The following is a 22,392-nucleotide window of genomic DNA, read 5'->3' as shown; positions in this document are numbered from 1 at the left end:
GCTGATCTATGCCAGGGCAGTGGGTTGTAGGCATGGCACACAGATGTGTGCCATTTCGACTCTTCACTTTGTTCTGCACCAAAACACGCAGCCTGCAAAGGCAGTGTGTGATTGTAAAGGTATAGGGACTTTAAGGGTGGCACAATTAGTGCTGCAGCCCTTAGAGGCCTTATCTGGTCACCATTCCCTGGGTACCTGTGGTACCATTTACCAGGGACTGACCGGTGGCCAGAGAGTGCCAATTGGGTTTGGTGTTCAATGCAGTTTTAGGGAAAGAACATAGGCCTTGGGTACCTGATTGGCAGGAGCCCAGGGCACACTCAGTCAAAGGACATCAGCAGTTCAGCACAAAGTGGGGGCAACCATGCAGAAAGAGGGCACTTTCTCACAAACTAGGCATTGATGATGAGACCTATCAGAACCCTCTTCAGAGAGCCACCGGGCAAGCAGGAGCTACTGGTCCCAACCGTGGGGTTTGAGACATTTTACTATTGATGCCCCAAGATCTGACCTACTATGGGTCCTGAGCAACTGAGCCATGTATCTCAGACTCTGTGGTAGGGCGAGTTGAGCAGTCTAAGGCTTTCTGTTGGGGTTGATGGGGAGTTAAATACAGAAGGGTGTACACAGGCTCACAACTAAAGTACCGTCAATAGCAGCAGTAAATGATTGTCCAGTCAAATAACTTCATTTATGACACAAATACTATTTATATATGAACACAAATATAAATGCGGCATACACAAACAGTACACACAGACCCCTGAAGTTGGGGCTCTAGTGTTCAATGGGCAGGTCCTATCGTCCTCTCACTAGTGATAGTGGTTATTCCTCATTCGATATAGGCACCATTCAGGTTAGGCCCCACTAGTAGTTCGAGTCTCAGCAGTCCCACTCCGAATCCATAGAAACACTAGAGCTGCGATGTCAAGAAGAATTGTGTAGTTGTCTGTTAATGTCGTATTTTTCCTTTGTGTTGATTGTAGTAGAAAATACAATATTTCTCTTTTTTCATTAAAGTAAGTATTTGGCTGGACAATGATTTATTGCTGTTGCGCCCATTTCGATTTGTGATCCTGTGCTCACTACCATGTATCCACACTTTCCAACCCCCTGCCCCCTCCCTCACGACACCTGAGGTAGCCTTGGTCTGCTGGGGCCACATAACCCTGAGAGTCAAGTGCTGAAGGGCTACTTGGCCCAGTTATTCAGGATCCATAGTAAGTCGGTATGACGAAATGGGTCAGTTTTGCATCTCCCTTTGTAACATACCTACCAACCACTTTAGGACCAGTTGGTTTCCTTTGTGAATCCTTTAGATCAACCCTGGCCAAGATTCCAAAAGATCTTGTACATGTTTATGTGGAAGGTCATGATATTTTGGAATGCTTTGTGGGCTTCGAAATTGCATGTAAGGCGCAGTCTGTAAATGAGGTGTCTAAGGCAACATTCCTGGCTAGCTGCAGCTCGGTCAGGCTAACACAAAGGAACAAGTTTAAAGCATTTTAAACAGCACCTAACAATTGAAGAAGTACACAAGACACAAGAAATCTGAGACCAATTTATAAAAATAGGTTGCATTTTTATGTCATTTTAGACACCAAAAAGAAAAAGATCCACCGGAGGGTTCTGAAGATAAAACACTTACAAGGTAAATGAAATATGCACTTTTTACTTAACAGCGAAGAAGCATTGGCAAATGAAACAAATTTGACACTTAGAAACCTTTTCAAGGAAAACTTTGGTTCGCATTCATGCAGTTACTTTGAGCTACGCTAGGCGCTGAACTCTGGCAGGGAACCAGTCAGGGGGACCAGAAAGACCCTCAAAAACATTTACCTCCTGAAAAAAAGCATTCTTCAGTCAGTTCCAAGTATTGTATCCCCTTGTCATAGACCCTTATGGAAGGGGTCATGATGCAAGGAATACAGGGTGTTGAAGATGCTCCAGGATGCTATGGATGCGATGCAGTCGACCGTGGTCTTCCTGTGGCTACTCCTCATGGCTACTCCTCACGTTCATAGTGCAATCCTTCCTTGGCCAATAACTTGCCTTCTGGACTACCAAGCTGCACTCGGATGACTCTCCTGGGAACAGCAGACTCGGTAACTTTTGAGTGTCGAGTCCTGGTAGCTGGTGCTGCACGGCGGCGTGGACGGCAAATCAAGGATCTACCAATTCACCTCAGCACGCTTCTTTAGCTGTTGTGGTTCTGTGCTTTACAAACAGGAGGTTGGCCACCTGGCTGTTAGTCTTGCTTCAGGTAAGCTCTTGAGTTGTCTTCTCCGCGAACAAGACACAACCGGCATAGAGCCGTCTCATTTGCTAGCCACGAGGTTCAGCAAAAGCAGTCCACTTCAATGCAGCCTCTCTTCGCCGGTCCTTGGTGCAACAGAGGAGTCCATTCCATTGAGACCAGAGTTCTGAGTGCCAGAGCTGCCCCTTTTATGCCCAGAAAATGCCCTCTGGGTAGGAGATGGTCAGTAGCCAATGGGCTACTAGGTTTCCTCCCTCCTGAAGACCACTTCCTGTGGAGAGTAGCATCTGGCTAGCCTTGAATTCTCCATTCTACCCACTCTCAATATTGCAGAACCCCTCACTTGGCGTGTAGGGCTCCCTAGCCCAATCCATAGGAGTGGCTGCCTCCTGAAAAACCAGCTTGACAACTGCTGTCTCATCTCTGTCCCCAGTGCTGGCCTGTCTGCCTCAACAATAGAGCAACCCCTCTCCCAAGTGTTTCCCATTTCCCTTCAAAGGCGGCTTCTCTTTTGAAGCTCGCCTTTTTGGCCTATTCCCATGTTGCATCCTGCCAGGGAGAGGTAACAGCTCTCCCCCATGCAGGCTTCTATTTTGTCCTTTCCTGCAAGTCGTTTTCAAGTCTCTCCAGGAGGGGAGAATACTGTCGCTGGGACAGACTCCATGTGCAGCCGTAAACTGTCACAGGAGACTTTGAACAACATAGTGGCATCTTTGGAAAAGTTGTACTCTGCAATAGGTTACATTAATTTCGACTTGGGCACCAAGTCGAAGTTAGTGTAACAAACTGTCTGATACTTTACAGTATCAACGTTAGAAGCCACAGTCGGAGGTTGGCTGGGCTGAGATGGCAGCCTGCAACTCTGCACTTGCCAATGGGGGTGCTAGCCTCTTCCACAGTAAAAACGACAATTGCTGGTTTTTACTATTGAAACATGTAAAAATACATGTTCCATTCTTTAATACACAGCACCCTGCCTTAGGGCTTAATGGACCTACCTTAGAGGTGACTTACATACATTAAAAAGGGAACACTTGGCCTTGCCATTGCTTTAAATGACAAAGTCAAGTTAGCAGTGGCAGACTGGGAGCCATGTTTTACTTTTGTTACACCCAAGGGGCACAATCCGTGCTGAAGTCCCTGGGGGGACCCTCTGACTTGCAGGTCCTGTGTACCATATACTAGGGACTTAAAAATAAGTTGGCTAATGCCCATTGGGTATAAGCAAATCGATCCTACACACTTTAAGGTCAGAACACAGGCAAACACAAGCAGATGATGGATGGAGCTCTGAAACTTTTCAGTCACTCACCCCCAGTCACAGATCTGAGTTGAATCCATCATCATTCTTTAGCTCACTTCGCCACCTCAGTTCAGACCCAGCTATATATAAATCAGTCTTGACCCTGGGCCTCATGGGAACAGTGCAGCCTGGACTGCCATGCCAGGTCTTCCCTGAACCGTAAACAAGCATCCTGGGACCGGTTTCGGGGTAACGCCCCACATCAGCCAGGCTAGCTTGAATCCATTTTAATTAGGGACCAATTTGAGATACTGGGTGAAAGGGCTGTAGTTGGCTCTCGGAAGGGAACCATGCTAGGAACTCAGGAAGAGAGTCCTGTGAATTCAGGCTCTAGGATTCCCTTAGCACACATCTATCCCAGACACACACCCTGAGTGTGGCCCCTAATGCATTTAGATTTGAGTTTCACCAAAACACTCACCACATTTTGTTTCTAAAATAATACCTCCGGTGTACACACCACCTCTAATTTCTAGGGTACCACTGTGCCCAATGAGAAAGCCAGAGAATTTGAGAGGGATGAGCTAAGATTAGTTCACTTGGAACAAGAGAGGTGTCGGGGCAGACAGGAGGGATGGGCCCGGAAGGAGAAATTGGGAGAGAGGGAGGAGAAACAGAGAGAATCAGAGAAGAAACAGAGATCGGAAGGAGAAACAAAAGGAAAGGGAAAAGATATCCCTTGAGAGAGAGAAAACTAGGATGGCAGCAATGACCACTCCGACTGTGATAAGTGACTTTGCATCCAGTTCTGGCCAGTTTGTGGCCAAGGTCCCAAAAGATCTTGTGTATGTGGAATGTCATGATATTTTGGAATGGTTTGTGAGCTTTGAAAAAGCTTGTACAGCGCAGTCCTTAAATGAGGTCTCTAAGGAAGCTGCCTTAATGGCGCACATGCCATTGGAAGGGACAGATTTAATTGGGAGAAGGCCTGCGGTAGACCAGATGGGCCATGAATGAAGACTGGTTTTCACTTAAATCTGGCTCCCTAGTGGAGTGAGTCGCCTAAAGTGACTCTAAGTGACCGCATTCCAACTAGTCAAACTTTTTAGTAAAAGACGAGCAAAATGAATGAATCTGACGCTTAAAAACTTTTTTACTAAAAAGTTTGACTAGTTGGAATGCGGTCACTTAAGAGTTACTTTAGGCGACTCACTCCACTAGGGAGCCAGTCAGTGGGACCAGCAAGGTCCTCCGAGACTGTTGCCTCAGTAGGTGAAGCAGTCCTCGGTCAGTTTTAGGCACTTTATTTGTTGGAGAGCTTTTCTACTGAAGGGGTCCTGATGCAAAGGAAATAAGGATGCTGAGGATGCTGCAGGTGCGATGCGGTCGACAGGGTTCTTGCTGTGACTACTCCTCGTTCCTCAGAGGGGGATGAGTCAGTCCTGGTCACAATGTTGACGTCTCTTGAAGTCCTCTCGGTGTTGTCAGAAGTCTAGTGGCCACCAGACCACTGGTTGTCCAGCATTGTGTTTACAGACCAATCCTTCCTGGGTCAATAACTCGTCCTCTTGGGGTCCCAGCTGCACCTCGCCAATACTCCCGGGCTCAGGCGGCTCTGGGCAACTTTGTGCATGTGGTCTTGGTCCCTGGCGCTGCACGGCAGCGGGTTGAAGACTTTGGGCTACCAACTTGCCCAAGCATGCTTTTCAGCTGATGTGTTCCAGTGCTGTGAAAAGGAGGTCAGCTCACTGACCCTTGGAGTCGCTTGCCTTTGGCTGGACCCCGGAGATGGCCTCTCCTCCAGCAGAACACATTGGGCACAGTACCCCCTCCTTTGCTAGCCACCAGGTTCAGCAGGTGCAGTCCATACCGGTGCAGCCTCTCTTTGCTGGTTCCAAGGCGCAGCAGGTCAGTCCTTCGTAAGTCCTCCTTCCAGCCCAGTCGAGTTCTGAGTTTGGGGTGCCCTACTTATTGTCAGAAAATACCTTCATGGCAGGAAGGATGTAGTTGGTAGCCACTGGTCTACCATGTTCTCTCCCACTTGATGACCACTTCCTGCTAAGTGAGGCATATGGACAGCCCGGGGGGCATCATTCTGTCCATTCCTAATATGGCATGACCATTCTCCCAGTGTGTTGAGCTCCCTAGCCCAATCCAGAGGTGTGGCTACCAAGGGGGCTCCACACCCATGGAGAACCGGTTTGGCTACTGGTTTCCCTCATCCGGTCCCAAGTGCCAGCCTGTTTGTGTGAACAATGGAGCATCCCCTCTCCCAAGTGTTACCCATTTGCCATTCTCTTCTGAAGCTTGTATTTTGGGCCAAAACTCATATGGCTTCCTGTAGGAGGGAGGTGACACCTCCTTACAGAGCAGGCCCTTGTTCTGGAATTCCTTAGCACGTTCCCCCAGGAGGGCAGAAGGCTGTCTCTGCTACAGGGTCCCATGTGCAAACCGTATGGTCCCTTCCCCCTTCTGATTGAAAAGACTCCCTTGAGCCAATGAGCTGACTAGCTTTTGGAGATGCACCTGTGAGAATACTGAGACCTGAAAGGATTGTGGCAGCTTGCTCAGCAACCCCAGATAAATTTCGTTTTTTCTCTTTACTGATGAAGGATAATATCTAGAAACACATGTGTATCACTTACCTGCACAAACTTTGCTGAAACACTTCAGCAAAAACTCAAGTAAGCATTTAAAATGAATTGCATTTACCTTAAAGTTAAGGGGTGAACTGTGCTGGGAGGTAAAGCAGTGTGCTCCCATCCCCTTCTGTGCAAACAGTATGGGCACAGTGGACTGAAGGCAACAAGGTGGCAACTTTGCTAAAGTTGCACACTGCAACGTGATACATTAATTTCGGCCTGAGAATCAAGTCTGGCTTAATGTAACGAGTTGCTTGATATCTTAGATAATCCACTTTGGTCACACGGTTCCCGAGTTAACACAGCTGAGGGGGGTCAGCGTGTAAATCTGCATTCGCCGTTTGCGCGACCAAGCTTTTCCATAGTAAAAACAACAGTTTACCGATATTACTACCAGAAAAACAACAGTTTACAGATGTTACTACCAGAACATGTAAAATACTTGTTCTGCCCGTGAGTTATCTTGCATCTTGCCTTAGGACTCACCAGATCTGCAATAGGGGTAACTTACACATGTACCATGGGGAAGTCTGGTTTTGCCATTACTTTAAATGGAAAAGTCAGGCCTGAAGTTAAACTACTCTTCCAATATCAAAGCTGACACCAATACCGCAAGACCTCTCAGTATTCTGCAGTAGGGACAACAGCCTTTTTGAGGAGCAAGAGCACAAGGTAATTCACTTATAGGGGAGAGATTAATCCTATCGATATTAGCCACATCAGCACTCTCAACTGCAAAATAAATCTAAATATCCTACGCAACAATACAGGCCTCAGCCATCAGCAGCCTCTGCAAAACAAGCTCCTAGGAGGAAACAAGGCCCTCAGAACAAAGACATAGGTAGATGATCATGGTGGAAAAAAGACTCTGCAGGACCGTTATGACTTACCCAGGGGGAACTTCTTATTGCACTCTGCCCTCACTGCGGCCATATGAAAACACTGGGGAGGGCGACTCAATGAACCACTAACGTCATTGGGGTGCCAATATGTGGTGATGGCGGCAGGTACAGTTAAGGTGGTCACCTGTTTGTGCAGGCGCATAACGCGAGAAGCCTTACCCCCCTTATCGGAGTTGCGCCTAAAGTGGGAGGTAGACCTTGGAGAAGATATCCCAGAGAAAACCTGGGAAGAGCTTGTGGAGGGGGCTTGGAAGAGCACCAGAAATGCCAGATTCGAACCGGTACACTTTTATATATTACATTGGGCGTACCTTACTCCGGAGAAAATTAATAAGTACTTTGTGACCCACTCTGCAGCTTGCCTGCGGTGTAATAAAGAAAATACAGACTTCAGACACATGTTCTGGGACTGCTCATTTCTGGGTAATTTCTGGGAGGAGGTGGTTACAGTGTTGGCTGACATAACTGACAGGGAAGTTGAGGCATCTTTCAAGCTTTAGTTGTGTTACCTAAGATCCCAGATGCTGACGCGGAGGAGGAACCAATAGAGGAGCCCCCAGCAGGAGTAGATTAGGATACAGACACCTGAGTAAAACGTCATGGCCCCCATGGAGGTAGACAATAGAAATAGCACGACACCGCCCATACTGTTGGTGGGATCCTGTAGAGTTGCCTCAGTCCCAATGCGCAACCTAAGCTGGAGTACAAGGGCATTGCAAGCTAGGGATTTGTATGCAAGTGACATGTCTGGGGGAGGAGAGGGTGGGGGGACTATTGTGGGTAGGGTGTTTAAAATCAAGAAAGAGGACACATACAGTAGCCCCAGAATCGAACACTAATTGACTTATGGCCATTGGGTTGCTAAGAGAGGGGTGGGAAATTAGAAGAATTGTAGTCGCCACTATTCCTTTTACCTACTACTGTATCATCTGTATAACGAATTGGTCAATTACGATCCTGATCAATGAAGTATAAGGTGTACCAATGACGTCTGGAATTTTATGTAAAACCCAATAAAGTTTGTTTAAAAAAAAAAATCATGGAAAAAAGACTCTGGGCACAATAATGCTTTTCCCGAAGTAAGTCAGGGTCAAATATCCAACTGTAGCACAGAATTGGAGATTATAACAAAAGATCTTTGGGTCGTGGACCTTGTTTCATACAGTCACACTTTGGAATATATCCAAAAATCTCCTATCCCTCATCGAAGGAGGTCCCATCTCCATCTCTTGCAGTTGGAAAGTCTGTTGATGCTAAACAAAGGAGCTGTAGGAGTAATCTCTTTTACTCCTAAAAATATAGCTTTCTATTCCTACTTAATAATGTTAAAATCTAGAAAATGGAGACCAATTCTACATCTAAGACAAACCAATATATCAGGAAGCAATCAATTTTCATGGGGTGTTCCTGCTCAGTAGAATTACAATGCAGCAATTTGGTCTTCAACACATTCCTTTGCCATCCGCTACTGTATGGTATTGAGTGAGCAGAATAGTCTAAGTTTATTAGAGCTGTACTGCATTCCTTCTTGTTGTCGTGTGTTTCATGCCCTCTAGTCTCTTCCGAAGGGCTGCAATGGGATGAGTTAATGTAAGACATCTGCAGGAGTGAGTATCCATTAAAAAAAAAACCAGTTACTTCTGTTCTGGAACGTTTTTTCTGATGAATACAGGCACCTGCAGATTTTTTTCCCATCTTACCAATTTCCCTCTTGAGATCCTATGATAAATGTATTTTATTATTTTATTTTGGGCTTTATCATATGGTATCCACTGCCTCTGTTGGAGATCGTAAAGGTATGGCTAGAATTGAGTCACTGGTGCACTGACCCAGCTTTAACTGCGAATGGCGCCACTTAGTGCCAGTGAGGATAAATGGAAGAAAAACAACTGAATACAGACTGTTGCTTGGTGCAAGGATTCATCTGAAAACTGCAGGGCCCCTTGTATCAGACAAAAAGAACGTTACGGAAGGTAGATAAATTGTTTTTTTTTTAGGCCCTTCTGAGTCTAGAAAGTAATATGTATGGCATTCAGCCTGTTTTGTGTGAATCTTTAATCTTTAGGTAACCTAGACGAGGTAAATTAATTGGAGCCTCAAATGTATATCGTCAAGCTATATACTAAGATTTGATATTGTTTATAGTAACCTCCTAGAAAGCGTACATTTTGCACACACGGAATGAAAGAGGAATTGGCAAAGGAAGATGGCTGATTGAGTCCGCTCAGAGGAGGACACCACCGCTGACCTCTGCAATTCACAGCCTCCCCTGGTTCTCCCCCCACTCCCCCGGCTCTCCCCCCACGCCCCCATGGTCAGTCCTTGGATGTGAGGACATACAGAATGTGACCCGATATTGCCCGATTGCTCTATACTTACTTGGGGGCTGGAGTGAACACGGAAAGCAGCAAACGAAGAGGCTTTACATGGCGGTAGCAGTTTGAGCGGCGGGAAGGAGAGAGTCACGCTGTGCATATACAGCCAGGTGGGGCAGAACCAGGCGACGGTAGTCTCTCTGTATCATCATTGGCTGTTCAACCTGCTTCACTAACAAAGTCTCATTTAGCTCTCTGTGCGAATATTACAAGCTCCAGTGATGCGGACTCTCGCTCTCAAGGTGATTTGACTTTTGGCTTGGAATGTCAAACGCAATCACATATGCAACTGTCTTCGTCTAGCAGTAATCCTAAAGTAGAGCTTCGGGATAGCTGTGCGCAACCCCAACCGGCTAATATATTTTCGGATACTGAAGATAATGTCCGGCTAGAGTCTGTGGCCCTAAACGCAAGTGGCCAGGATGGTGAGACTGATGGGAATATTGAGGCCGACGCCATTCGGGTATTAGACGTATTAAAAGCACATTCCCCAGTGGAGGGGAGAGGCAACGCACAAAGGTGAACGGCTCCAGAAGTACTAGAGGGGCTAAAGGTGGAAAAAGCTGAGGCAGCATAAAACTTTCACTTCCTACGACTGTCAGGCGACTTAAGGATTCCGCCCTGAGTAGCACGAAATCGGACTTTGGTCTTAACCCTCTGCGCAAATGGGTGGCATCAAAGGGGGAGGTCAAGGGCATTATCTCACGCCTTTCTAACTCTGGCAATGTCGAGGGTGCTGCACCTACGACCCCTATGGTATCTGGGGCTGTCGAGGGGGAAGACTCACTAACAATAGTTCATTTGGCCAGGCCTAAAGGGTACAGGGGTAGTGATTTGGAGGGACCAGGGTCAGCACCTGTTCTTACAAAATCAGCGGCATCCAGAAACCATATGGAGGGGCCACCCGCTGGTCTTTCGCTTCCTCTCGAACAGGAGGTGCCTTTTCTGTCTACAATCATGCAGGCAGTTTCCATCCAGAGAGCTGAGGCTCAGGAATACAACCTACAAGCTAAAGCGGACAGCCAGGAGATTAAAAAAGCATTAGTAGATGTCACCACAAAGTTTGCCGGACTGTCCTCAGACGTTACGGATCTTCAAGAACGGGTGGCAGCGGTCAAAGAAGCTAATACTTCTACTTCAAGATGTACTAAATCCTGTGAGAGTCAAATGGCATTTTTACAATCTAAAGAGGAAGACCTTGAAAATCGCCAACACCGGCATAATCTACGTGTCTTTGGTATTCCGGAGGGGAGAGAAGTCTGTGATCCAAGGGCGTACATAGTCAATTTATTTCAGCAGGCCTTTCCAGATCTGGCGGATTGGGACATGGATTTGCAAGTCCAACGACTACCATTCAATATCATACAAGGTAATCAAGCCAACTCATCCCGTCCACGTCCAATCTTGGTTTTTTTGGGTAACTTTCTGTTGTGTCTAGCAACCTACATAAAATCCCGTCCTTCTACCCCAATAACATCGACTCAATCTTGTTTGTGCGTGCAGACTTGTGCAAATCCACAATGGACAAGTGATGGAAGCTCCGCCAGCTAATCGATCCCTTTAAGCTAGTCTGCTCTCAAGTTTTTCTTCTGGAACCAGCTCATCTGAAGATTATTCGAAACGGACAAACGCACTTTTTTGACACTGAGCATAAAGCAAAACAAGCACTTCTAACATGGCAAACTGAGCGAACTGAGCATACTAGCTAAAAGCAGAGAGAGGGGCAGTTATGCCGAATGACGTGTTGTAAGGAGCTAGGGGTAGCTCTTCATTTTCCCTTTTTCTTCTTGTCTTTTCTTTTTTCTTTAATGTCCCTCTTCTCAAACATCTAGTGAATTTGTATTCTCTTCTTTCTTTTTTTCGCCTCAAGGTTAATATTTGTGATGTATTTACATTTTGTACTTTAGTTAATACACTTTTGGGTGGAGTGGGGGAGAGGGGAGACTGGTCGCGGGGGGGGGGTGGGGTCATTCTCTGTTGGCTGTCATTCAGCGAAAGTCGGACAAGGGGATGATTCCTTTCTGTAGGTTCTGGGGGGAGGGTGTGGCTGGGGTTGGGTGGGACGTTGTTCTGACGGTAATTGGACCTTTAACATGCGTTTTGAGAGGGGGTGGGGGTGAGAGGGGTTTAAAGAGCCAATCAATAGTTGGAAATTTAGGTGTTGCACACAAGGTATTTGAACCGGAGATCAGGTTGGAGGCGGCTGAAATTAAAATATGTAATGTCTGATCTGAAATGTATGTGTGGAATGTTGCGGGGCTGAATAAAGCTAGGAAACAGCGATTAATTGGGGAGGAACTCCGTGCATTCAAACCACACCTACTCGGCTTAACTGAGACACAGATCGCATACAAGGACAGGTCATTGCTAGGTCAACTCTGGTATGATATATTAGTATGCAATTCACAAACAGTTTCTATACGGGGGGTGGCTATAATGAAATCTAGGAACGTAGTAGGTACTGTTTTACGTACACTAGCTGACGCTAAGGGTAGGTTGGCGATTGCTCAATTGTTGATTGCAGGGCACAAGGTTACGATCTGTGTAGTATATGGTCCTAACTCCGATTTGTCCTGATATTTTTGATTATTTAAGTTTTGAATTATTAGGGTGGGCCGGGGATTTGATGATTATGGGGACTTCAATTGCATTTTGGACACAACCCAGTAATGTTAACTTTACAGAAACAATTTGGGGCCAGAAAGGAATTTCGTGCTTTTTCATTTCCCAGACATTTGCTTAGCAATCTTAAATATGTGGCCCATATTAGAGGGCTATTAAAGGAATATCTTAATAATGACTTGGGAACCGCTGATATCTCAATAGTCTGGGATTGTATGAAAGCCTTTTTTAGGGGGGCAACTCTTCAGTTCATTTTAGCACAAATAAGCGGGTAACTGCGACGGTAGGACAGGATCGTCTGGAATACTTAGATCTTGAACATCAACATGCTAGGGCAATTGGTGCAAGTGATCCAATGGCTCAGGCAATATACCTTCGGCTTTTAAAAGTTAGGTCTAAAATCAATAGAGGGCTAATGGATAAATTGCTACTAATTACCACAAGTACAAAACTTTACAGTATGAATATGGAGAAAGGGTGGGGCGTGTGCTGGCAACCCAAATTGCGGATCAAAAGGCTCGATCTCATATTAAACTAATTAAAGGGGATGGTGGCATGTCTGTTACTCAGCCGCAGGATATTGTGGAGCAGTTTTGATTATTCTAAGCTAATTTATATTCAGAGTCTGAGACATTTAATAAACACATCTTTCTTGAGTATTTACAGGAGGGTCACATATCCCAACTCGGCTCTTTTGATGTTATAGAGTTACAAAAAGATATAGAACCACTTGAGGTTAAGGAGGCTATAAAATCTCTGCCCTCGGGCAAAGCTGTTGGCGAGTACACCATCCCGCTTGAACTTTATAACATTTCTAGTGATATATTGGTGCCGGTTTTTACGCTGATGTGTCCAGATATTACCAGTAGGGGCGAGGCTCCTACTTCATGGAGTGTTACTAATATTGTCGTATTCCCTAAGAAGGGAAAGCCAAGTGACGATAGAGGTTCCTATCGGCCAATATCGTTAATTAATGCCGATGCCAAAATCCATTCTAAGATTTTGGCTTCACGCCTCATTCCTATTATCCATATGTTAGTCTCGGAACAGCAGCATGGCTTTGTCCCTGAGCGAGATACGACGGCTCACATTAGTACCTCTGTAACTGCCTTTGACGTCTCTGGTAAACTTGACAAACGGATAGGGATGATCATGTTCAATGCGGAAAAGGCATTTGACAGAGCTGCCTGGGAAGCGCTCTGGTTGACTATGCTCACATTTGGTCTTGGCTCTCGGTTTATTTCTTCTGTGCAGAAGCTTTATAAGAAGCCGGTAGCAGCAATTAAACTGAATGGTATTACATCTGCCCGTGGGGAACTAGGCAGGGATGCCCATTGTCCCTCTTGCTGTTTGCTCTGTACATTGAGCCGTTTATAAGGCATTTGCAACAGGACGGATTGATTCCCCCAGTGTGTCTCAACGGCGTGGAACTTAAAGCCACTGCGTATGCAGACGATATTGCAGTTTTTTCTGCTAATCCTGGTAAAGCTATATCCAACATCATGCGACAGGCTGAGCTGTTTAGCTCCGTTTCTGGCTATAAGTTGAATGCAGCCAAGACACAATTTTAAATTTCCAATCTGAAAATGTGCCTCTCTCACTAGGGGTCATACAAACAGCTACCTACCTTGGTGTTTGTCTTAGCAGTGAAGTTGATGATATTGTATCTTTGAATTATGAGCCAATACTCAAAACAATCCTGGCTAAATTGCGTAGTTGGAATCGGCTACCAATCAGCATTTATGGAAGGTGCAACATAATTAGAATAAATGTATTGCCTAAATTTCTGTATTTATTCCGTTCGATACCTTTACGAGTTCCTCTGACTTTTTTTTAAACAATTAGACAGTGCTATAGGCAGTTTCATTTGGGGGGTAGAGACGTGCCAGGAGGGTTCTTCGGCTTATGAAACTGCCATATACACAAGGGAGGTTTAAGCTTCCAGACTTCAAGCTCTACTGCTGGGCTTCTTTCCTTGGACGGATTCGGGGTCTGCTGTGTGGGAAGGAGGCTGGTCGGGCGTTAGTGTTCTATCAGTTAGCCGGCGGTCCAACGGGCGGTTTCATGTTGTATAAGACTTCTGATCTGAACTACTTCAAACGAGTTAAGTTCAAGATGGTCAGTGATATTACTAAGGTTTGGCAGGATATTTGTACACAATACTCTTTGCCCCGCTTTCATCAATATACGTTGCTATGGTGCAATCCTATGCTCCCTGATATATTTCAAGACTAACAGGAAGGGGTGGCAACGAAGCAGCATCAATCAGATCGGACAACTGTACTATGAACGTGGGTTTCGCTGTTTTAGCTCACAAAAAGCTGAGTTTGGACTAAGGCAGAGTACCTTTTTTAAGTACTTACAAATTAGGGACTTCTTCGTTAGAGGTCAAAAGCTATTAGTCATGCCAAACCCATCGGAAATACTGTCAGGAATATATAAGAGTCCCGGCCGTGGTGCAATTGGTGCTGCCTATCAGAAATTCTTAGCAGCAGCTAATGATGATAGTTTGCATATAGCTACTAAATTGTGCCAGACTCTCAGGGCGGATATAACGGCTGAGGAAATACAGGAGTCAATGGGGGTATTGGATAGGGCGGTAACTTCTGTTAATTTGAAATTACAGCAGCATCGGACAATTTATATGCTGTATTATACACCAGCGATCATTTCTAAGTGGGCACTATCTCGACCCTGTCTTAAGTCATTTTGTCCGAAATGCCAACTATATGCAGCTGACTTAATGCATATATGTTCATTGACTGCCCGGGCTTAATAGATTCTGGACTGAGGTTTCCAATATTCTTACCCCATTTATTGGCCAAAATTATCAGCTCACTGAAAAAGAAATATTCTTGGGATCAAATGCGATGATGCTGGGTATGAGAGTTTGTTAGCAACTATCATTTTTGTATGTGCCCGACTATGTATTGCTAGAGTCTGGATAAATAATGTTGGTCTAAGTATATGCGAGGTGTGGGTTCTACTCCGACAGGTATACGAAATGTAATTTGCTGTGACAAAGGCTAGAGGGCCTCGCTCTTGGCTTAAATGTTATAGGATATGGGCTAGCCTCCAATGGGACTAATGAGGTACTGCTACTCTAGTATATTCTTTTTCGTATCATAGCTCTTTTTCTGTTACACAGCTATATAGTCTTTATATATATATGTTAGTTCTTTTGCTGTAACCAACCTGTGGAATCAGGAAATTGAGTTGTTCGGAATTATGTTTACTTTTCCAACTTCAATGAATAATTTGTGTACAATCTATGTTTTACTCATATATATATATATTCCCTTTTTTTTTTTTTCCTTTGGTGTCTTGCTTTTTGTTGATTGTACTATATGCTGTCGCATTTATGGCTCAAAATAAAAATCTAAAAAGAATGGAAGAGGAATGTGTGCCTGCTGTGTGCCCCCTGCATAAGTCCGAACCACAGTATTGTAATGGCTGTGTACCGTGAAGGTGGCTTTCTAGTGGGCTAATAAAGAGAATATTAAGATTCCTGCCCCTTAGGGTGGATACAAGTCATGAAGGAACCAAGATACACCTCACAAAGAGTCATCTTTGCAGTTTGGGTATACTTAGATTTATGAATCCCGAGCAACGGCTCATACAAATCAACTTGTATTATGGTTATTTTGCAGAATAATGTATGCATCTTGAACAGTTCAATCCCACCTAAACACTTTCTTTGTCCAAAGGGTTACGAAGAAGATTCTGAGGATGAAGTTCTGTCAAAGGATGGATTCACCTCATTCAGTTTTAAACCTGATTCTTCTGGCAAGAGTGTTGATCAAGGTAGGTTGGAGTTTGCATCCATGTTTGACACAATTCATGCTGCGGATGCTACAGATGAAATGGATGATGAAGGCAATATTTTTACCAAGTTGAACTGTATTCAGAGAAAACTCCTGGCTGCTTGGAGTTTGGGAATATCATTTGGAACCTTTGAAGAAAAAGGTGTGCTATTGAATAGTACCGTTGGTCTTTTAAGTCACCTAATCAGTGTGCTTCAGTTTTCAAAATATTCACCATCAACAAAAGACACATTTTCAAGAAAGACTACCAAGAACAGTTCATGGGTGCACTGTGTCTTCCAACTTTTCCAGCAATGTTTAACTGTCCTGCGGTGGGATGTGCCACATAGACGAGGGTTTCGACATATGATAAAGCTAACATCTGAAGTAGTTAAACTGATCGTTCATCAGCAGGATCAGCCTTTCTCCAGGACCCTGATGGAAGCTTTCAGTTTACTGAAAATGGTCTCTTACTACCTTAATATTATCTACACACCTCAGTGTGACACTATTTCCGCACCAGCTGGCAAAGATTCGTTTGTGGAGCTTGATTCGCTTTTTTCACCTCTATGCCAAAATCTTTTTGAGAGCAACTTTAATGATTTTTTCTTCATGGATTTTCTACGCAGTATCCCTCCAAGAGCTTCAAACTTTGATCACAGCCCAGATAAAAGGTATGATTTGTTTTACTGTTTTTGGGTAGTGTATGTGAACATTGCATGCTGCCTTTTACAGTGTAATAGTAATTTGATAAAGGGAGGAGGTTTAAGGTTTTACTGTCATTACATAGCCAATTTTTAGTGATAAGGTGCCTTATCTCTCGATGTTCTCTCACAATGAATGCAAGTCTGTTGATTACTAGTGCAACTGTCTGGAAAAAAGGAAAGTTAGGCAAGGCTGGGTAGGGTAGGACCCACAAAAGAAGCCATAGAGTGGAAGCATTTCATTTAACTGCATGTTAACATTGAAAGTATTTATTTTATGTAGTAGTGTTAGACGATAGATTCTCACTTTCAAAGCTTGTATGATACTGGATTGTTTTATTACTCTTAAAATGACCAAGAATGGCTAAGCACGAGATAAATTCATGTTAAACGGTTTTGTTTTCTCTTTGTCTGGGAACTAGTTAGGGGATCCGGGGGTACACAGCGGTTACTGAGCACCAGCTTTGTCAATTGGGGCCTTTTACATTTGTAGGGAACTGGGCCGTTGTTGCAGTTACCCTCCCCCTCCCCCCCCCCCCCCCCCCCCCCCCACACACACACACTTTTTGCCCCCTTCTTTAGCTACTAGATGCTGATTTTCGACGCTGACCATGCTCCGAGGTCTGCTAACTACACCTCCGTGCCAGTGCTCCTTCCCGAAAACAAGGTAAAGTCTAATTGTGTTACAACTTCCTAAGGACGTTAGCACCCACGTAAGTCCCTAATAAATGAGACTGTAAGTACCTAGAACAGGGGTTGTATGAAGGTAGGGCTTTTCTAGCATGGTTACCCCCACTTTTTGCTGGTGTCAGTATGTTTTGTTGACCAGTCTGACTGGGATCCTGCTAATTACGACCCCAGCCACTGTGTTTCCTACCTAAATCTGACATGGTAAGTACTTCTGAACCTCCACAGTTGGCTACTGATGTACCATTATAAGTCCCTAGTATATGGTACTAAGGTACCCAGGGCATAGGTACACCAGGGGTCTCCTGTGGGCTGCAGCATGTATTGTGCCACCCATGAGAGACCACTAAAACTGTGACTACAGGCCTGCCATTACACCCTATGTAAGCTGGTGCTAGCAACTGATTTACGTTTTTTTATATCTGAGGTCTCTACACTTAAACCCTATATCTCACCCCTAAGGCAGGTCTTTCAATCCTGAAGGCAGGGTGCTAGGTTATAAGTGTGTGGATGCCCCTGCATGAGCAGGACACCCCTACAAATCCCAGAGTTGATTCTCCAGGTTTTGTAAGTGCGGTCAGCCATTTTAATACATATAATGGCCATCTGACATTATGCAATGGCTAACTTTATAGTGGCTGTGCCAAACCTGGGCATGTTTGGCATCAAACAAGTTTGAATTTTACCCCAACACCATTACCAGTGTTGGAAGGATGATTCCATGCACTGGGGTGCTCCTCTGGGAAGCCCTCAGTACTCCTGGTAACAACCTTCCAGGGTCTGCCTGGTCGGAACCGCTGGGTCCAAGCCCCTGTGCACCGCAGCAACATACCTTTGCCAAGGCTGGTTGGCTCTGCACTCCAGAGATCTTCAGGCTACCAGATGCTTCATCCTCCAGCATCTCTTCCTGCCAAGTTCAGCGTCCTCACTGCATCCTCTGCATCATGGGCAATCATCTTTGGTTAGCTTTTCCAGGTCCTCTTGCCACCCCTGTACCTTTGGTCCGTGGATCCTCTCGAGGGTCTTATCCTGCCTCAGTGGGCTCCCCTGGTTGTTCGAGGCCTGCCCTGACTCTCCTGCTTGTGGTGAGTCCCTTGGACCTTGCTGGTCCCAATGTTGCTCCTTCTACCACGCCTGTTGCAGCTGCCAAGGCTTGTTGAGGAGTGTGGCTCAATGGTTAGAGCGGCAGACCCTGAAGCAGAGTTCTGGCCAGGGACCAGGGTTCGATTCCCGCCTCGGCGGGGCTCGGGCTCAATTCCCTCGGACCTGTCTATTCTCGCCTCGGTGCCTATTCTAATCACGGGCCCCACGCTGCAACTCTGGGCAATAGCTTGCTTAGCCTCCACACCGGCCCCAACAGCGCTAAGGATGCCTAGCCTCACCCTGGCGGTGCCCAGGAGTGGACACTTCACAGGGAAAGCCAGGAGGGGTTCCACAGCGGTATGAGTATCAGCGCCAGGAAACCGCAAGGCGACACAGCAAGGTGGCCGTCTGGTGACAGTGCACTCTATAAGTACCTTGACATTGACATTGACATTGTTGGTGCTCCCACCGGACACTGACCCCCTGGTTTTCTCGTAGGGGATTTCCATGTATAGTCATAAGAACTTGAATAGACCCGCCCACGTGTGGGGACCCGGATAACTTCTTTAGATATATCTTCTGAAGTGGGATTTTTCACCTTTCTTCAGGAAGGCCTGGTCACCTCCAAGTGGAATAGACTCTGTCCCTCTACTTGGATGTTCTTCACTTAAAAAATGCACCCTTGGGTTCCCCCGGACTTTTGCACAGTCTTTGCCAGCGGCATCTTTTCTGAAGTCCTCCATTGTGGTCTACTGTGGTTTCCAATGTCAGTTTGCACCTATGCTCTCGGCTTTCCTGGTGTAGGTTTCCTGGTTCCTGGGGTATCCATAGTGGGGTGACTCTCCAACCTACTGTTTTCCACAGAGTTTCTTCAGAGTCTACTGGGAAGGGTTCTTCTTCAGAACTGCAACCGCGACTTTCCAGTTGACTTCTATTCAATAGGCGGCTGTGTTTTCACTCTGCACACAGTTTCTGGGTACTTACTTTGGGTGGTTCCTTGTGTCCTTAGCTCTTCGTAGTCTCCTGGTCCAAGTCCCGACTTTGGTCGCAGTTCGCATTCCACTTTTTTAGTATATGGTTTGGCAACCACTGTGTATTGCGCTTACTTACCTATTTGAAATTGAAGTATTGTGTATTTGTGCTGATATCTTCAGGGAGGAGATATACCAATGTGTTAGTGAGTGTTGTGTATTAAATAGACAGATTTTTATATATACACCGTGTTGTTCTTTTTTCTTGAACCTACACTACATGATTAGACCTGGTAAAACAAGCTGCTTAACTCTCCTTCTGGATACGCCTGAAGGTGGCTCTCCACAGCTAGTACTTAGAGAGGTTTCTATGGTTATCAAAGACCACTAAAATCACCATAAGGATTGTGTTGATTAGTGCAAGGTGCTTCACTTAAAAAGGTGTGCACCATATACTAAGCCAGCTTCCTACAGGGGTACTAAAGAGGGTCCCTAAGGGGTGCAGCATATCTTATGCCACCCTAACAGACCCACATACAAATTCCACACAGACTACCAGTGCAGGCTGCATGACATGGTGCAAGCCATTAGTGAAAACACAGCATGACACACTCATGTGTGCCATGTCAGAGTCACTGCATCAAAAATGTTAGTCACCCCTATAGCAGGCCTTTGAGCCCTAAGGCAGGGTGCATTATATTTTATGTGAGGACATATCTGCATGAGAATATATGCCCCTGTGATGTCTAGTTCTATTACTAGATAATGCAAGTGACCAAGGAAGCCATCTTAAAAGCATGTGCTGAACAGTGGTGAAAACAAGTTCATCAGTTACACGATGGCCACACTGAAAGTAGGCATGTTTGGTATCAAACACCTCCTATTAATGAGCCCACACTGATACCAGTGGTGTTGGATTTATTAATATATGCACACAGAGGGAACCTTAGAGGTGCCTCCTGTAAACCTACCAGTCCCTGGTGTGTTGGCTGTCTGGTTTTTCCCAGCCTGCCACCATAGATGAGTGTCTGACCCCAACAGTGCAGCCTTTTCTCTGAGGAGGTCCGAAACAAAGCCTGCTTGGGAAGAGGTTGACAACACCCCCTTCCACAGGATGACCTGCTGATTAGCATTCCAAGGCAGGGGAGCTTCGAGGATGCGAACGCCTTTGAAATGCAAGTCTGGCTTCCCTCACAGGAGACAAAGCCAATCCCCATTGTACAGAGCCCTTTGGCATGTGGACAGGTGGGAAAGTTAGATAGGCGTGCCCACCCCAAGGCTAGTACCACCCCTAAGGTGGGCCAATCTGAGGTGGACACGACTTTTCAGTTACCCATCTGTGTGTTAGCAAACTTAGGGACTCTGGGACAGGGTAACTCCCACTTCCCTGTAGGATGTGGTCATATAGGCGGTGTAGTGACCACAATGGCAAGTAGCCCATTTGGACCCCTCACTCCCATTAACACCCCTAAATTGTGAATTTAGGGGACACCCCTGATACCAGATCTTCAGATTCTGATGAATCAAGAGAAAGAGTGGATAAAGAAGAGTCCTGCCACGAAAACCGAGGAACAACATTTGTAAGAGAAGCCTACTCGGCCTGATGTTGTGCAGTCTCCAAGAAACTGGCCATATTGCCTGCAGAATCTTTCTTGGAGTAGAGCAGCTACTCCCCTGCAGCCGCAGACACCAAAGACACAAGGTGCGGTCCACCGAGCTGTTACTCCCCGGCCAGCACGACACAGCAGCTCCCCAGGAAGAAAACCCTGTGCTCCAGAAGGTCAAACCTGTCTGCCCGCTGAATGGGAGGATACAAGGACCAATACCCGGGTAGAGGACCTCTTGCAGATGCCAGGGTTTGTTGTGCCCAATCCGGACACCAATGCTGAGGAAGACAGACCTGCATGTCGAGGGACAGTGAGACCCATTTGATGAGTGGCACAGCTGTCCTGTTTCCCCCTCTTCTGCAACAGAAAGACCAAGACTTGACTGTGACCTCCAGCACCTGATGCCTCAAAGCAACTATGCAGCCGTGCTCCAGAGCCCAGGTCCTAGAGGCGTGACCGTGCCAACCGGGTGAAACCCCGGAACCGGTCCTAGGATGCTTGTTTCCGGTCCAGGGAGGACCTGACTTGGCAGTTCAGGCTGGACAGTTCCCATGAGGCACAGGGTCAAGACTGATTTGCATATGGCCAGATCTAAACTGGGGTGGCATGGTGAGCAAAAGAATGATGGATTTAACCCAGATCTCTTGACTGGGGGTGAATGTTTTGATTTGCTCTGCAATCCGTCCATCGATTGTGTGTCTTTTGCTTTCTCGCCCTAAGTGCGCCAGGTATGCCCAGACGTGGGTCCTGGGCTCACTGTCCCACTGGAATCAAGCTATCCTGGCTGAAGAGGGGTGAAACCCCGAAACCGGTCCTAGGATGCTTGTTTCCGGTTCAGGGATGACCTGGCTTGGGAGTTCAGGCTGGACTGTTCCCATGATGCACATGGTCAAGACTGATTTGCATATGGCCAGGTCTAAACTGGGCTGGCATGGTGAGCAAAAGAATGATGGATTTAACCCAGATCTCTTGACTGGGGGTGAATGTTTTGATTTGCTCTGCATTCCGTCCATCAATTGTGTGTCTTTTGCTTTCTCGTGCCAACAGGGTCCCCAGACCCACAAGAGCTATGCCCACGCTACTAGACTTCCAGTCATCACCTGCAGGCTATTTCTGCTGGTTCCCTCCAACCGTGAGAGACACTTGTAATGTAATCCGCCCCTAAAAGACCCCATTGCATCCGAGCCCCCTAGCTCGAGGAGAAGTGGACCAAGGGTGTCCCTGGGTGCCCGAGGATCTCAAGGATCTAGCCCCCTGTGAGTCTCCCCGCATGGTCCCCCAGTTCCAACTTGTAGCCTCTTTGTAACCGGACCGTTCTCCCATTGAAGTGGATGGGACACCCGACAAATTGACACACCTCTGCACCTGAACATCCCAGAGCATCCTATGGTGACCTCTTGGTGTTGCCTTGGACCTTCCCCTATACTTGCCTTAAGTCCAAAAGAACAATCCTGCAAGTCGCTGACAAGTGCCCAAATGCAATACATGTTTATCCA

The 22,392-nt window shown here is 46.1% G+C and overlaps 1 protein-coding gene across 3 annotated transcripts in view; it reads left to right on the top strand.

Annotated features, from left to right (window-relative positions):
* The window catches only part of CPLANE1 (ciliogenesis and planar polarity effector complex subunit 1), a 2,680,747-nt gene that overhangs the window by 291,262 nt on the left and 2,367,093 nt on the right, over positions 1-22,392 (top strand). For all 3 annotated transcript variants that reach the window (XM_085631095.1, XM_085631092.1, XM_085631094.1), the window contains exon 12: positions 15,749-16,518. In XM_085631095.1, coding sequence (XP_085487221.1) covers positions 15,749-16,518 — 770 coding nt within the window. The remainder of the gene's footprint in view (positions 1-15,748; positions 16,519-22,392) is intronic.

This window comes from Triturus cristatus, chromosome 2_1, assembly GCF_964204655.1.
Source record: "Triturus cristatus chromosome 2_1, aTriCri1.1, whole genome shotgun sequence".
NCBI lineage: Eukaryota > Metazoa > Chordata > Amphibia > Caudata > Salamandridae > Triturus > Triturus cristatus.
The sequence above is the reverse complement of the archived record's forward strand: the minus strand, read 5'-3'. Positions and strand labels throughout refer to the sequence as shown.